Source organism: Pezoporus occidentalis, unplaced genomic scaffold (assembly GCF_034315485.1).
Source record: "Pezoporus occidentalis ecotype Australia unplaced genomic scaffold, CSIRO_AGI_Poc_V1 ctg89, whole genome shotgun sequence".
In the NCBI taxonomy this organism is placed as follows: Eukaryota; Metazoa; Chordata; class Aves; order Psittaciformes; family Psittacidae; genus Pezoporus; species Pezoporus occidentalis.
In genome coordinates, this window is record NW_026916253.1 from 3,653,934 (window position 1) to 3,669,830 (window position 15,897).

The window sequence follows — 15,897 nt, forward strand, 5'->3', positions numbered from 1 at the left end:
TCTGCCTTTGATAACTTTTCAAAACCAGCAGCATGGAAATGTTTTCTTGTGGCTCCTGTGGCACCTCCATGGTGAGGTCCCTTGTGGGTTGAATTCTACTTCACATTTCATATTAAATTTTTGCAAGTCATCAGGATAGGATTTTATATCTACAGTGCAAGGTGGAAGTAGCTATGGTGGTATTACCTGTCCTCAACATCCTCTGTAGGCAAACCAGAGCCGGGCATCGCGTCCAGTCAGATCTCAGATGCACTGTACTCTGAGTGGTGTATAAAACCTGAATGACAAAATCTTGTAGTTAGCAGTGTGGTGAGTCCATTACGCTGGCCAAGCACAGGCTTCAGACAACTGAACCCCCACAGTGGGAGCCACTCTTTCTTTGTTCCTCATGTAGCAAAGTTCTCTTCCCTCGCTAAATATGTGGTCAAATGCCTGAACAGTGCCCAAGTCACTCAGTGCAGAAGCACCAGCAGTCCAGTACAGGGCTGGGGCAGTGGGGCAGGCTAGGATGCTGGTGCCTGGGTTGGGCAGTGTGTGGTACGTGGAGGGAGGGCCATGGAAGGTGAATTTTCTCTTGCCTAGCAGAAGACACATTTTTTATCCGCTCGTTAGAGTCCAACAAATTCTCTTTATTGCACTGCCTGATAATAGGTGCGCAGACTCCCTGACGTTGCACGTGTGTTGCTTCTCCACACCAGCACACCTCAGATTCCCAGCTTCTGCTACAAACCCCTTTTTCCAGGTGCAGAACCCGTTCCAGATATTTGCCCTCAACCCAAGTGTGGAATGGACACAGAGTGTCTTATTTCAGAAACTAACCCAAACACCTTGGTTTAACCCAGGCAGTTGTGACCAGCTGCAGACCTCATCGCACAGAGCATGTGATGCTCCAGTGCAGCCCGATTTCCACACAGCCATCTGAAGCGTGGCTGTATCCTCTGGGAAAGACAGTAGTGGAAGAGCTGTTTCATTTGAAAACTGGTCATGTTATCACAAAATTATATCAGAATGTAAAATTTATCTTGTTTATTTAGATATTATTTCAGATAAACGATGGCTAGTAGGAGCCACTAAGAGCTGCATCTGATGCGGTGGGCTAACAGCTGGCTAGAGGGAGGTAGAGGTGGCATGATCCTTGTTTTGTTTGTGTTACGGCTTTACTGTTTTGGCCTGGAGGTGCTGGACCAGTGAACTGCTGTGATTCAGGATACTGTCAGCCTAGGACAGAGCCCAGTGAAGTCAGTCAAAAAGGCTCTGGTGACTGTGGTGGTCTTTGCATCCACACTCAGGAGCATTGTACCTCTCTCTTCTTCCAGAAATAAAGGACTGCTTTTTATAGTACTGTACCATCTCCTCTAGGTTTTACTGTTGAGTTTACTTAGCACATACTCACTTGATTGATCTTATAACTAATATGTTATTTTTTAGTGACCGTGAACACAGATAGGCTAAAACTAGTTTTTCAGGACCTACTGAAAACTGTGAGATTGTCCATTGCCTTCAGTGAGCACTGGATGCTCCTGTTCACTCTCCAGAGTTAAGTTTTTCCTTAGCACTGAATGTTTTCCTTTGATAAAAAAGATACATGGGACCAGCAGATGCCCAGTGAATGTTTGATAGGCCCTTGCACACATCTCTGTAATGAACACAGTTAGGTGGTGTGCTGTGTGTCCCACACGAAAACTTCAGAAAGTTTAGGGCAGGGGCTCTTTTTAAGTTAGGCCACTAATCTGTGTAGGTTTAAACTGTTCCTATGCTCAGTAACCAGGGAGCTTCCCTGGTGGATACAGAAAAGCAGTAATGGTTTGGGGGAGGGGAGAAAATACCATCCATCAGGGAATGAAGCTTTGGGGCTGATGCTGTCTTACCTGAGATCAGGTGATGCAGCCAGTCTTCATGCCTCTTTGGCTGGCCTGTAACCAGCTCCAGTTGTTCGCAGCATGCTTTGTATAGGGTTTCTTCTTTAATCTTCCTGTTGTTTTTCATCTTCCAGCTACTTCCTGTGTGTTTGTTGCCCTCGTTTCTTCCCACTTGCCTCTTCCCCTTTTTCCCTCTCTGTGCCTTCTCTGGTCCTTTTTTCTCCCTTAGCAGTGTGCCTATTGTCCCAGCCTTAACAGACATCAAAGAGATGTAGAGGATTGGATGTCCCTTTTGAAACGCGATAACCTTACCAGTGTCAGTGAATATTCATACATCTCCAGGCTGTAGGCAGCCCTGGGGAGAAGGAGCACCTCTCCACTACCAGCGGTGGGTCTGTGTGCCAAATTTGAACAGAGCTAACTGCTTTGGTTCAGTAATATCCTGCAGCAACAGATTTTACAGGTTAATTCCAAGCCACTATGAAGAGTCGCATATTTTGTGCTGCCTGTTCATTGGCCTTTGATTTCCCTGCTTCCCCAGGTCCTGGAGCAGTAGCACTGCTGTTGTTTTTCATGGAATTTTGGTGCCCGTTTCTTGATTACTTCTTGTCATGCCATTCTTCCCAGTCCAAATTATTCCAGTTGCTTCACTCTTGTGATTTTTCATTTTATTTCACTGCAGTCTTTACATCCAGGTGTGCTGACCTGCAGCATGCTCCGCAAAAGTCAGAGAGCATACCTGTGGTGCAGCATTTCCATCTGCAGAAGGCATACGAGCCAGGAAAGCAAACGACACGTCTTTGCAGAGAGGAGCTGGTGGTGCTCTTGCTGCTCCTCTTCCCTTCAGGAGGCTGGAGGAGGTGGTGGGGCCACTGTAAGCAAACTGTCAACCCAGTGCTCAACCATCTCTTCCTTCTCTGGCTTGGTCTGATGGGCTGCTGACACCCGTTGTCTCACCATACTCAACAGTTGAGGTGGAAAGATCTGTTGGAGATCTGATGCAAAGCTGTTAATGAGTATATGCAGAAAACAGTCAGTGAATTGGGAGTTGGATCAGATTGGGAATTTGAATTGCCCAAAGCCCAAGTGAGGTGATGGACAAATGGCTGGGAAGAACTGTGTCTTAAGTTGTTGGAGTGGGGTCGTGACTACCACTGTATAATTTTCCAGGATCCAAAGTAGACTTTAAATATAGGAATAACCATGAAATGTAGGGAGCAGCTACCGTAGCTGAATTTCAGACTCAGCAAAGACAGGTGAGAAGTGAAGCTGAATTTACATCTAAATCTCTAACATGTGTGAGAGGTGACAGTGAAGTCTAAGATCTTCTGTGGCAAAATCAGAAGTGACTGACTGAGGCCAAGAGTGAAGATTAGGGCTCGGGACATCTCTTACGTCAGCAGGCTTTCTTTAATGCAAACAGTTATTTTGATTTTTTTAATCCAAAAGTAAAGCTTTCTGGCATTGAGTTTGTGGGGTGGTAAATGAACAAATAATTCAGTGCAGTGGGAACTTCACAGTCAGCTCTAACAGATTCACCACTAACACAGTGTGGTTTTCTGTGTAGGTGTAACACGAAGACAAACTACGTGGGTACCTGTTGCTTTTGCACTCTTGCTGACAATACATAAGCCTAAGTAGGTCAAACAGGAACAATACTCATTGCTAAATGAGAACTCTGTCAGCATTTCTAGTTTATCTCTCTCCCTCTCTCTTTTATTTTCTTCCCCAGGACTTTAATCTTTTATATGAAGAAGCAAAATATTACCAGCTGCAGCCAATGATTAAGGAACTTGAGCGATGGAAACAAGAGAAAGAACAACGGAAACATTTCCAGCCTTGTGACTGCTTGGTCGTAAGAGTGACTCCAGATCTGGGAGAGAGAATTGCATTGAGTGGGGAGAAAGCTTTAATAGAAGAGATCTTTCCGGAGACTGGGGATGTCATGTGCAACTCTGTGAACGCCGGCTGGAACCAGGACCCTACCCACGTTATTAGGTTTCCTTTGAACGGGTACTGCCGGTTGAACTCAGTGCAGGTAACGTAATGGCCTTTCGGTGCTGGCTCATCTGTTTGCTGGGGTGGGTTTTTTAGTATTTCTTGTTCAATTATATGCAGATTATTTGCTTCTGCCCAATTACTTCCAGTGCTTATACTGCAAGGAGACATTTTCTGCCTGGTGAGATCACAGTCTTTCAGGTTTTCCTAAGTCTAAGCAGAAAAATAGATTTAGATTTTGTGTATGTTAGTGCCATGCTGGTCTCATAATGGTGTTACACTGATAAATGCTAATTTTTTCATCAATGTACAGCCTGCAGCAGGGTTTTTTTTTCCTCCAAAGTGCCCCCAGGAAGAAAGAGAGAGTTCCAAAAACTACAAAAAAAAAAAAGTCTCCACACCATTTTATAGAAAATGCAACAATGTGTAAATGCATAATTTATGTCTCACTCATAATTAAATGATGGTGCCTGCGGGATGGACTTAAAAAAATTGATCTCTGCACTTTTTTTTTTTTCAAAAGGATGTTCTATAAAAATTGCCCAGAGTATTTTAAACAAAATGTATTTCATTTTATACTCAGAGTTTTGACATTAGGCTTAAAATTAAACATATGAAACAAAAGAAGATAACTGGACAGATAGGTAGATGGTAGCAGAAATAAATCTGTGGCTTGTGTGCAGGCAGCAGACTTATGGACAAGAAATGCCATTTCACAGTGGATCACCACCACTGTGGCCAAGGCCGTGGTGTTGTAGTTATCCTTTGGCTGCAGAAAGGAACAGCGTTGGTGATGCTGTTAACTTGCGCCGTACAAGGTCAAAACAGCTCTCAGTTTTCGCCTGTATGCCTCTAAAATATGCTGCAAATACTGTGGAAAATGAAATCAGCCTGTGAGGAATATTTCCAGAGTTACTGTCCCTTGCTGGTGGGCTGTGGCTGTGGATGCTAAATGGGCTGTTGGAAAGGCTTTAGTGGCCTTGGTGAACTTTCCTGTGGTCAAATACCCACAGAAGAGCTGTCCCATGGGACTGGCTGGCCAGACTCTGAAGACCAGTAAAGGTGGATGCAGCCATTTTAACGGTGTGTATTTGACACTGACACCTCCCTCCGTGGGGCAGCACCCCCTGGTGCTCCTTGCACTCATAATGCTTTTCTCTGGAACCAGTCTAAACCCAGCTGGTTCGGATGATTTTTTGGTTCAAGTCTCCCAAGTGTTTCATTTGGTTGACCTTTGATCAGGCTGATGCCTGTGGTTGATTTTGTGCAGTCCTTTGCAGTTTCACATTTGGCAAGGTTTAGGGTGGACTGCTAGAAATAGAAGGCTCGAGGTGGGTTGGAGGCAGATCCATTTGCTGGCAGTGGGAATGGTGATGTATTCATCACTGTGCTGGGTGGAGAAGGAAGCAGCTGCACTTCAGCTAAAGTAAGTGGATGGGGAAGCATGTCTGTATTTCAGCCACCCTATCCTTGTGACACAGTTACTCACAAGACAGAAATTAGAATACCCAAGCAACAAAGGGCCACCAGTGGGCTCAGCACTGCCAGCAGTCGGGCAAAGAGCTGGATGCCCACCAGGCTGAGCACTTGGCTCTGGATAAGCCAAAGTGGTGTGCAGTAGAAGCTGAATGCTAATTAGTGTTAATATTTGAATGTGTTTTGAATTCAGTCAGAATTCAGATGGAATCAAAGCATCTCTTCACAAGTTCGTGTTGTGAAAAAATTTCTGTCTGCAGTATAAATAATAATACTAAATTACATGATTTTACTAAATTACATGATTTTACTATATAATTAATAGAAAGTGTTTCCAAACATTTTCTGCAAAATGATGCATTTCTGAGACCAAAGGCTGATGAAATCAGCAGCTAATTATCATTGGCTCTGCGGGACTCTGGTCAGCACAGAGGTGCTGCCCCTCCTTTCCCAGGGCTTTTTGGCAAAAGTCAGAAGTTGGAAGTACAGGGAAGCAAATGCCCCAGACTTAAGGGAGATGGGTTAGAAGGGGAAGTGGGTGGAACAGCAGAACCACTTCCAAAGAAGCTCAAAGGGCAATGCAGTCAGTCTGCCTGCTGCTTGCTCCAGTACAGCACTTTTGCCTCCCTGTGCCTTGCTAGCTTATTGGTGGCAAAGCTGCAATATTTTTCAATTCTTCCTATCTTTGGAAGGTATTTCCATTAAATGCTTTGTTTCCAGAGCTGTGCACTTCAAAGAATGTCAACAGTGTAGTGGTAGCCAGAAAAATACCGTAGCTCTTAATTTAATGCCCATTTGTAATTACTAACAGGTATACAGTTTTCTTAGGGCTGACAGTGTTTATTCAAGTCCTTGCAAAAGGTTCTGGCAAGATACAGGAGCTTACCTTAGAGAAAATGCTGTGGTGCTTGTTTATGTTGAGCATTGGGTCTTCATAATTAAGAATGTATTTGTTAGCATTCTGCAAAATTTAAATGAGGTACGTTAAGTGAAAATGTTGTGTTTCTATTTAGAAAAGTGTGCAACGAAATCAGATGTGCTCAGAATACTGGGAGACAGAGTATATTAAATCATAGAATCCCAGACTGGTTTGGGTTGGAAGGGACCTTAAAGCTCATACAGATCAAATCCCCTGCCATGGGCAGGGACACCTTCCACTAGACCAGATTGCTCCAAGCCCTGTCCAACCTGGCCTTGAACACTGCCAGGGATGGGGCAGCCACAGCTTCTCTGGGCAACCAGTGCCAGGGCCTCACCACTCACAAATCCTCTAATATAGTGTGTCCCCCCCCATACATACGAGAATTGCAGCTAATGGTCACTTTTTGACATACTCTCTTTGGAGGTTTACAGGACAGAAGCTCCAATTTGACTCGAGACACTAGTTTCCCTCTATCTGTATCTTCTTACCTTTGGAAAAAGTAATGTGCATAGAACCAAATGCAGTAAATGGCATTTAAATCTGTCCGTGTTTAACATTCTGTTGAGTCTTGTGCACGCACCAGCACGTGCAAACCAGTGCTCAGCATTCATGGAAGCAGCTTTTAGGAGCCTTTCTCCACAGAGCTGAGTTCAAGGTTACCTGAGTTACACTTAAAAAGCTACAATATTTAAACATTCTGTGCATTGTTTACAGGATTTGCCTTGGTTTGTTTCTTGCTGAGAAACTGGATGATACTGAGGTTTTTAAGGTTAGATAGCCTGCAGTCTAGTCCTTTGAGCACTTAGGTAGTAAGACCGAATTGCTTTGTTCTGCGTGCAGTGCTCTAAGATGTAATGTCTACCTGGACTGTGTGTGTGCAGAGAGCTGGCTGAGGGAAGAGGAGTCCTATGTTAACAGGCAGCCTTCCATATCTTTGGACAGAGGCAAGCCAAGGGCACCCCTGCTCTTGGTTTATATTACAAGGAAATTGATTTAAAAAAGTTTTTATCAAGGATTTTGAAGTCACATCTCTCTCTGAAATCTTACCCATCAATCCTCTGGTTTGCTATCCAGGGGATTGGAATGTAAGTAAGTAATGGAACTGTTAAGTAAATGGAAGTAAATGGAAGCAGCCTCCTTTCCTGTAGCTGGGTTGCCTCTCATATTCATCTTGCCAGCTCTAGGAATGTAATACAGTCAAAATACTCTCCAGCTCATGGAACAGCAGTCTGATGATGTCATAGTCCTCCTTCCCTCTCGAACTCCTGCTTTCCTCTTTCAGCTGGAACAAGTGTTAGTGTACGCACCCCGTTTCTGTCCTGCAGGTAGCATACAACCCCAGTAAGAGTTGTAAACATCTTAAATGTATTGTGATAACCCACCCTCCCACCCCTTCTTTTAATCTTCCCAGGTTCACTTTTCTACCATACACTGGTGTGCTCTTTTGATCTTTCAGTTCCCATGGATTAAAACCAGCAAATGCTGCTGTCATGGCTTGCATTGCACCATGGTACCACCTCAGATACAGTTGTTCTTCTGTCCTTAATATAGGCTCCAAGTTGATGCTTCTGGAGAAAGCAAACCAAACATACAGGCTGAGGAAAGCGTACACTAAGAAATGCAACATGGCCTCTCATGGATCTGTGTGTCAGGGCAGCAGTCTGGTGTGCAGATCTTTTAACAGTCAGCTTGGGATGTGAAATGTAAGACTTCTCAGTACTACCACAGTAAGTGTAACTGCTGCAGAGCTCGCAGGGCTAGTAAAACCAAAAAAGAAATAAAGTTCCTCCTATAACGTAAACCTGTAAAAGTGTATGAGTTGCCTCTGACTGAAGGTGTGTCTATTGCTTAAGACACTTAAACACACTCAGGTTGAGTGATCCAGAGAAGCCATGGCTGCCCCATCCCTGGCAGTGTTCAAGGCCAGGTTGGATGGGGTTTGGAGCAACCCCGTCTAGTGGAAGATGTCCCTGCCTGTGGCAGGCAGTTGGAACTGGATGAGCTTTAAGGTCCCTTCCAACCCAAACCAGTCTGGGATTCCACATTTTTATGGTCAAGTTTTTTAAGTGGCTTAGTCACTTTTCTGTCCCTAGTCTGTCGCTGTGGGCAGCAGACAGCTGGCACATGGGGGTGCTGGTGTTGCCAAGTTCTTCAGGTTTAATCAATCATCAGGTTCAGTTCCCATCACAGCAGGCTCGTGTGCTGTGGCAATGGACGCAGTGTCTTGGGCACTTACAGACCGGTACAGGCTGCTCCTCTTGATGGCATTTACCAGTAGAAGAACCATTTTTCCAGGCTGCTGCCCTGGACCCGGGAGAGCCACCACTGTGTGGGAGGCTGCACAGCAGCTCTTCCAGTAGATCTGCCATTGTGGATCCGCTGAAGGTGGACCTGGCATCTGCTCTGAGAAAACTCTGCCTACGTCCAGCTCTGCTGGGAAACCATGTATCAACATGCTCATGCATGTGGAAACATGGCCCCGAACATACTGCCAAGATCAGTATATCCTAGGGTAATGTGCTGTGTCACACAGCCTCAGAAATTAAAGTTGCCTCTGGGTTCCTTAAATTCATGCATTTAAATTGCACCAGCTTTTCTTCAGAAGGAGAAAGAGAAAATACGTATTTGGGCAATACAAATTAACTTCTTTCTTGGGCCGGAACGTTTCCTGTTTGTCCTTGTCTTGGGTCCACATCCCATCCCAGCCATGCTTTGCATGCACATACAGCAGCACTCCCTTCCAGCGAGTGAAAACCACGACTCTGATGTCCATGGAGATGTGGTGGAATGTGTGGAGATGTGTCACTCAGCCTCCTAAGACATTGTCATCTGCCAAGGATGAGCTGAGACGTTTTCAGCCCCTTCCTGTAAGCCTGTTTATACTACTAATGAGTAATGGGCGCTTTTCATTACAACCTAAACCTGATGTTGCTTTCTGTAAGCAGTAAGAGATAACATCAATATCACCACAGTACAGTATTTTACTATATAATGTACTAAGCTGCTCTGCAGAGCTCTTATTTTTGTGATTAATTTTTGTTTTCTGCAGAGGTTTGCTGAGAGCGAGACTTTAATCACAGCATAGTCATTTAACAATAACTTAAAGAATTATAGCTGAATAATATTCATTCAATGAGGACTCGAAAGACTAAATCCATCATTTAGATCCAGTCTCCCTGAATGCTTTAATCACTAAAATTTGCTAAATATTAATCTGAATTTTTTTCCCCACATTGCAGGTGCTTGAAAGATTATTTCAGAAGGGGTTCAGTGTGGCAGCTTCATGCGGTGGTGGGGTGGATTCCTCTCAGTTCAGTGAATATGTGCTGTGTCGTGAGGACAGACGACCACAACCCACCCCAACCATCAGAATAAAACAGGAGCCCCTGGACTAGACCCTACCCCCCTACTCCTTTGTAACCGTACAAGTGTTTAATAGTCCCTTATGTGAAACACTAAGAATTTGGAAAACAGTATTAGCAAACAGATTTTGACTTTAAGTTGCCAATTAGTGGTATTCTGAAACTACCTGTCACATAGCCAGCCATGAAATGCATTTGAAAAACCAGTTGTTCGTTTTTCACAATGGAATTCCTGAACGTGCTCAGCATACCAGGCCTGCTGGGAATGTACTTTGGGCTAAACAGCGGTGGTGGTGGTGGAAAAGGCGAAGCTTCGTCAGCCACTGGCCCTAGGTTGGACTTGCGAAAGAGCAGTAAAAGCAATTTGAATAGATCAGCAGGAGAAGCAGTTCCAACAGCCGTTCCAGCTGTACCCCGACGCTGTGACGCATGGAAGCAGGAGCCTCGAGAGGAAGATGGTTCCCTAAAAACTGCACTGAGTATCTTCCCTGACTGCCGCACCTCCTTCATATCAGACGTGGTTTACACCTCCATACATGACGTGACACTTCTGTGATTGTACTCGCTCGTACTAGCAAATGGCTTATTTTTATACTACATTTTCAACAGAAATATCTCCCTGTGGACAGACTCTAGAATCTGAAAAGGACCAATTTATAGTCAACTGGTGCTCCGTACTAAAAAAAAACCTGCACTAAACAAAAAAATAGTGACAAAAAATTTGACAAGGCCAATTTTGGCAATGTTTGCAAAAGTAGGGATCTGGAAGCACAAAACAAAATGCTGCCATCCCACAAGGGTCACATACCCAACATGGAGCTGTAGTTCTCTTAAAGCTAGTCTTGTTTTGACTCAGAAACTGTTAAGTTTGGCATCATCAAAGCAGCGTGGTTCTGCCAAGCAAGCTCTGCCATCTCTTGTTAATCATTTACTGACCATGTTTTAGGAGAAGGCGTTAAGAATTTTAGACAAGCCTACTTTTTTTGCAAAATTACTGTTATTTGTAATTTTGCAAAACTATGTTAAACCCCTCTCTACTGTCCGATGAAAGCCAGACATGCTTGTTTAGATTCGTTTCCCTCTATTTCTGTAAACTATTACTAAAACACAGTTTGGCAGCTGCCCCCACCTGTAATTTTGTCTACTGAAGCAGGCTGTCTGCAGGAGGTGCCTGCTCCTTCCATAAATTGGTATCAACTCTGACTCACAGGGCTTCCTAACTCAGGAGACAGCACTGGGTTTGCAGGTGCAAGGTTATAAATAGCATTCTGCTAAATCCTGTTGATTGCTGTTTGGCATGATTGGGTCCTCAGTAAGTAATTCATGTGTTAATCACAGTTTAGTTTATCCCACATTAATTTATAGAATACTGTTGTAGATGCTGAATTTTAATGAAACTCTTCTTAGATGCATAAATACAGCCAGATAGAACAAGGGACAGAGTATGAAGTGGTCAAAAATTCCTTAATGGCAGTTGATCACAAAATTAAAAAATCATTTTTTAAGACTAATACTTTCAACAGCAGTGAGCTGCACTGACTGCCCAAGGGACAATCTAGGCAGGGGTCTAATTTTTGGAAGAGGGCTGGATACCTGTCCATGGAAAATCAGACCTCTGCAGGTTTCCTCACCTTGGTTGCCCAACTCAGCAATCTTGTAGCCGGTCAGTGTTAGCCTGCTAACTTAGCCAAACACTTTGAGCACATCTGTCTACTTCAAAAGAGTTGTAAAGTTATTTTATTTTGTGGTTTTATACTTGTATGACATTCTAAAGTTGCTAGGCATTGCCATATCTGAATATATGGCACAACATTCACCTTTGTATGTAAGATATCTGTAGAATTGTATATTATACATTTAATATTGTAAAGAACTTAACGTAATTGTCATGTATTTGTGTATGCACATTTCTCATACAGTAGTTCATGCCATAAACATTTCTGTAAAGTAAGTGATCAAAAATAAGCAAGTAGGGTGGAACACTCACTGTATCTTCCATGTTGTTTGAAAGATGTGAGAGTTTTCGATTGCATCGCCTCTGGCTTTTGCTCCATTCAGCTCAATGTAGCCAGGTCTTACAAAGAGGAAAAAAAAGTGTTTTATTTATTACTTTCATACATTGAGTTCACTTTGAGTTCAGAGTAACCTTAAATAAGCTGTTTAGCTTCTTGTTTTAATCCTACATACACTTAATGTCTTGCCCTCCTGGACAGGGAGGTTTGTGGTTGGCTGTTTTTTTCTTCAGATTGGTGTTTTTACCCTGTGTTTCTTTAGAGCTCAATAAAGCAGCTCTAGTGATTTGGGCAGCTTGCTAAGGTGGCATTGGAAAGGGTTCCAGGCTGCGCCAGCCAAGTTAAATGTGAACTTGAGATGGAAAGTTTGAGCCATGACATCACAGCATTGACTGCAAAATAGCACTAAGGCAAAGAAGACATGTGGAAACAATCACCTGGATAGAAGAAATATGCCTTTAAAAAAAAGTTAAGCTAGGACACGTTCTTTTAGTTAGTAACTTCAGGTCAGTTATTTAAAGTTTATTACAGTTTCTTTTATATCTTTTTTTACTTATTTCCCTATATTTTTAGGCAGCAATAGCAGCAAAAACTGATATGAATTCTTCTGGCCTTAGACCGCAGCAACATAACTTAAGAACATTGCTCAGCATTGCTAAGACGGGTTTTAGAACACCCCAGCAAGCCCAGTGAAGGCTAAAAAAACACGGAGGCCAAGAAGCAAACGTAGCCAGGCTTCTCGCCCAACTCAGCTGCACAAAGCAGTCCCAATTCTCCGTTGCTGAGAACTGAACCTGTGGCTGGAAGAACCTGGGTCTTCACTAGCACTTCCCATGCACTTCCCACCACTGTGGTCCCGAGCCTCGGAAGGAAAGCGAGAGAGAGAATGTTCTGTTGTGCTTCTCGAACTGACAACTGCTGAGTGCATTCATTCACTGTATTAACAGCATCAAGGTTTGATGACAGTTTTATTAGATGTTTGACAAAGGGTAAGGATCAGCACAACAAAACACTGAAGTATTTGGGTTTAATATTTCTTTGAGGGTATTCTGTTAATATTTTAATGCAAAATGTTCCTGAACAGTGCTCAAGAACAAGACAATGTGAAATTCCTGTTTGATAAATTAATACTGTATGTTACTCGATGTGTTACTTTAGTAAATTGTTTTATTTCTTTATAAAATAAGTACAAATAAGGGAGTATGTTTTCACACAAGTTGGGGATATTTACGAATATGTACAGAAATCATCAAAATAACGTAATTCTAATAAACACAAGGCCTTTATAAACAACATGTACAAATTATCAATAAATTTAAAACATAATTTTACACTTTCTGGCCTTAAATATGTTATGAATAATCTTTTGGCTAAATAGCAGCAGTATAAATTTTCTTCTGCTTTTCATGAACCTTAAAAAATAATTAAAACTTTTGTTTTAAAACTATCGGACAAATAGTTCTGTTTGTGCTTTCGCTATGTTTTCCCCATCTGAAAAAAAAAAAAATTGCCTCAAAAAAGTGGCAAGCATAACATGGTAAAAATTGACAAGATAAATAAGCAAACGTCTCCCCTTCAATGGTTACTCCTAATACTGTTATGTTTGAAGTAGAACTTGTGCCTACCTGCCTGATCAATACTCCTAGCCAATACCCATTTAAGAGACTCACACTAATGTCACTTGGCTTTGGTGTAGGCCTTTTAAATCCCACTTCAGCAAAGCATTTAGAAAGCATTCATCCCACCTTTAAGTACTTAGCACTACTCATTATGCTTCAGTCATGCACTTGTTCATGTGCCTCTCTGGACTGGAGTCCAGTCTTCCAAGGCCAGGACATGGCCAGGCCCCAGGCACTGTGGCACCAGGGCTCACTTGATCTTCCACAAGTGGAACCAGCCCCCAAAACTCCTGTTACAGCGACTTTAAAATCCACGTGTACAATACTCTGAAATCTTCACTGAACAATACCTCTCTTTTAAAACCACCATTAAACCATACTCTGCAATAAATAAGATTTTTTTAACTTTGTTTTAGAAAATAAAACCCAACTTTGATTCATGTCACTAACCAGTTGCTACAAATGTGCAAAAGGTTGAGAAGATTTCAGAAAACAACCGGACACTAGTCCAGGTAACTCAGCTGAGACCCAAGCACACAGATTTCACACACTTAGGATTTGGTTCAGCAAATGGCTCAGAGGAGCTGTGCAGTAAAAGCAGAAATCCTACCTATATAAAACGTGTGAGAGTGTGCAGTGGCTATTCTCTTAGCTGTGCAAAAGACTGCAACTATAACTAATCTAAAATAACAGATATGTTGTAACCATGGTTAGTGGAAACTGCTAGCAAAACTAAAGAGGAAACAAACCCAGCGCCTTCCATGAACATACAGGTTAACATCACAGTTAGGTTCCAGTCCCGTAAACCTGTCCCAGTCCTCCTTATGCAGATGGTTGTGGTGAGCCATCGCAACAGCCTTACCAGTCAATACCATCCACTGCAGCTGTACCTAAAGTGGCCAAACGGAGCAAGACTTCGATGGTGGTTGTATCTCTGCATTTAACATTTTAAAACCTTTTGCACATTTTTTTTGTGTGGGGTTTTTTTTTGGTGTTTTTTTGTTGTTGTTATTTGTTTTGTTTTTTTTTTGGTTTTGTTTTTTTTTTTTTTACATAAAGGGAATTTATTGCATGTGTTTGACAATTTTACAAAATAAAATTACTGGAACATTGACTTCTGAAAAAAATAGAAGGCACATTAAAATGACAGCTTTTTAATGCAGGTTGAGCTTCTGTATGGAGAATTCAGTACAATTCTTGGCTTTATTTAAGCAGAGCTCGATAGAGCAGGAGAGAATGGCTCATTTCTCTTTCCTGTTCCATGTAGAAGATGAAGTCCCTGAGGTTTATGCGAGTTATTTTCTGTCGTGCATACTGCCGGGATGAAGGAGTGCCCAAACCAGCCTGACCTCCACTAGACATACCGAGACCCTGCAAACAGAACATAGCAAAGTCAAAAGTCCTGCAACAGCAAAGAGTTTCCTCATACTCTCAGGTTTACAACTACTTTTTACAGCAGTCAGTTATAAACTGACTGCTGTATCATTTGAAACATCTTAGATTGATTACTATGAGTTTAATTCTGAAAATATTACACAAGATTTTATTTTCTTCTTTTTCTATTCTTCTGAGTCTCACCAAGTTATCCTGAGTAAAGAAACCCCACTGAAAACACACGTGAGGCTAGACCTTGGTTCATTTAAAACCGGGGATAAGTATGTCTGACTAATTCTCCTGCTACACTCATGTTAACCATAGGCTTGACCAGTTTAATTTCAGGAATCTATTTAGGACAAAACTATTTGCAGCAGATAAAGCCATCTTCAGTACAGTGAATGTGTGCACCATTCTACTCCACATCCTGGCTCTAGGACTGGAAAAAAGTGAGTGGTGTATCAGGATACTGCTACTGCAATAACCTCTGCAGTTGTGAGTCCCATGGGGACCCTGATTCTCTCTGAATCTACCAAAGAGAAATGCTCAGCGTGGGGAGATGGTCAGCAACCTTGCTCCAGTACACAACCAATGCTCAGCTCAGAGATGGAAAATCAAACAGAAAAATCACAAGGACATTGTGTGATGATAAAGACAAATATCAGTACTACAGTTATATTAAATAATTTTTATTTCTGTTGTTTAAATTGGTTCGGGGTACTGAATTACTGCGTACCTTATCCTGGCTTTCCTTAGAGAAAACACACAAACTGGGCATGAGACCACTGTGCTTTGATTATTTAGGAGCTGAAAGGATGAAATTACAGAGACTCTGCAGTCCTCTTGAGTTTAAAACTGAAATGCAACACACACACATGCAACCCTTTTTTCATCCTTAGGAGACCACTGATTTTATTAATTCCAATTGATTTCTCGCAAAACAAACTTTTAACTTAGAAAAATAGATTTTAATCTCTAAAATTATTTAAATTATTTTTCAAGCCTTTAAAATATCTGGAGAAGTTTTCAATACTTTTGAAATCCCAAATTTACATACTGCTGCTCTTACAAACCAACCTTTCTTTCCCCAGGAAATACTTATTCTAGGATCTTGATTCTAGGCATTAAAAATACAGTTAATTGTAATTCTACTACTGAAAGATTGTAGGGGAAACATATATGGTACATTGCAAGTAAGACATGGTACTGTTTTCTCTGTTGCTTTTCTCACAGCATATCAGCAGTCAGACTCCTTGCAGAGCTGTGCCACTCAAG

General features: G+C 42.2%; 2 protein-coding genes across 8 annotated transcripts in view; one reads left to right on the plus strand and one right to left on the minus strand.

Moving 5' to 3' along the window:
- The window catches only part of KCTD15 (potassium channel tetramerization domain containing 15), a 42,080-nt gene extending 32,339 nt beyond the window's left edge, over positions 1–9,741 (plus strand). For all 5 annotated transcript variants that reach the window (XM_062604862.1, XM_062604860.1, XM_062604861.1 and 2 more), the window contains 2 exons: positions 3,592–3,897; positions 9,495–9,741. In XM_062604862.1, the coding sequence (XP_062460846.1) occupies positions 3,592–3,897; positions 9,495–9,650 (462 nt within the window). In that variant the 3' untranslated portion in view covers positions 9,651–9,741. The remainder of the gene's footprint in view (positions 1–3,591; positions 3,898–9,494) is intronic.
- A 2,839-nt stretch (positions 9,742–12,580) lies between these two features.
- The window catches only part of LOC134156620 (transcription initiation factor TFIID subunit 4-like), a 149,818-nt gene continuing 146,501 nt past the window's right edge, over positions 12,581–15,897 (minus strand). For all 3 annotated transcript variants that reach the window (XM_062604850.1, XM_062604849.1, XM_062604848.1), the window contains one exon: positions 12,581–14,619. In XM_062604850.1, coding sequence (XP_062460834.1) covers positions 14,452–14,619 — 168 coding nt within the window. In that variant the 3' untranslated portion in view covers positions 12,581–14,451. The remainder of the gene's footprint in view (positions 14,620–15,897) is intronic.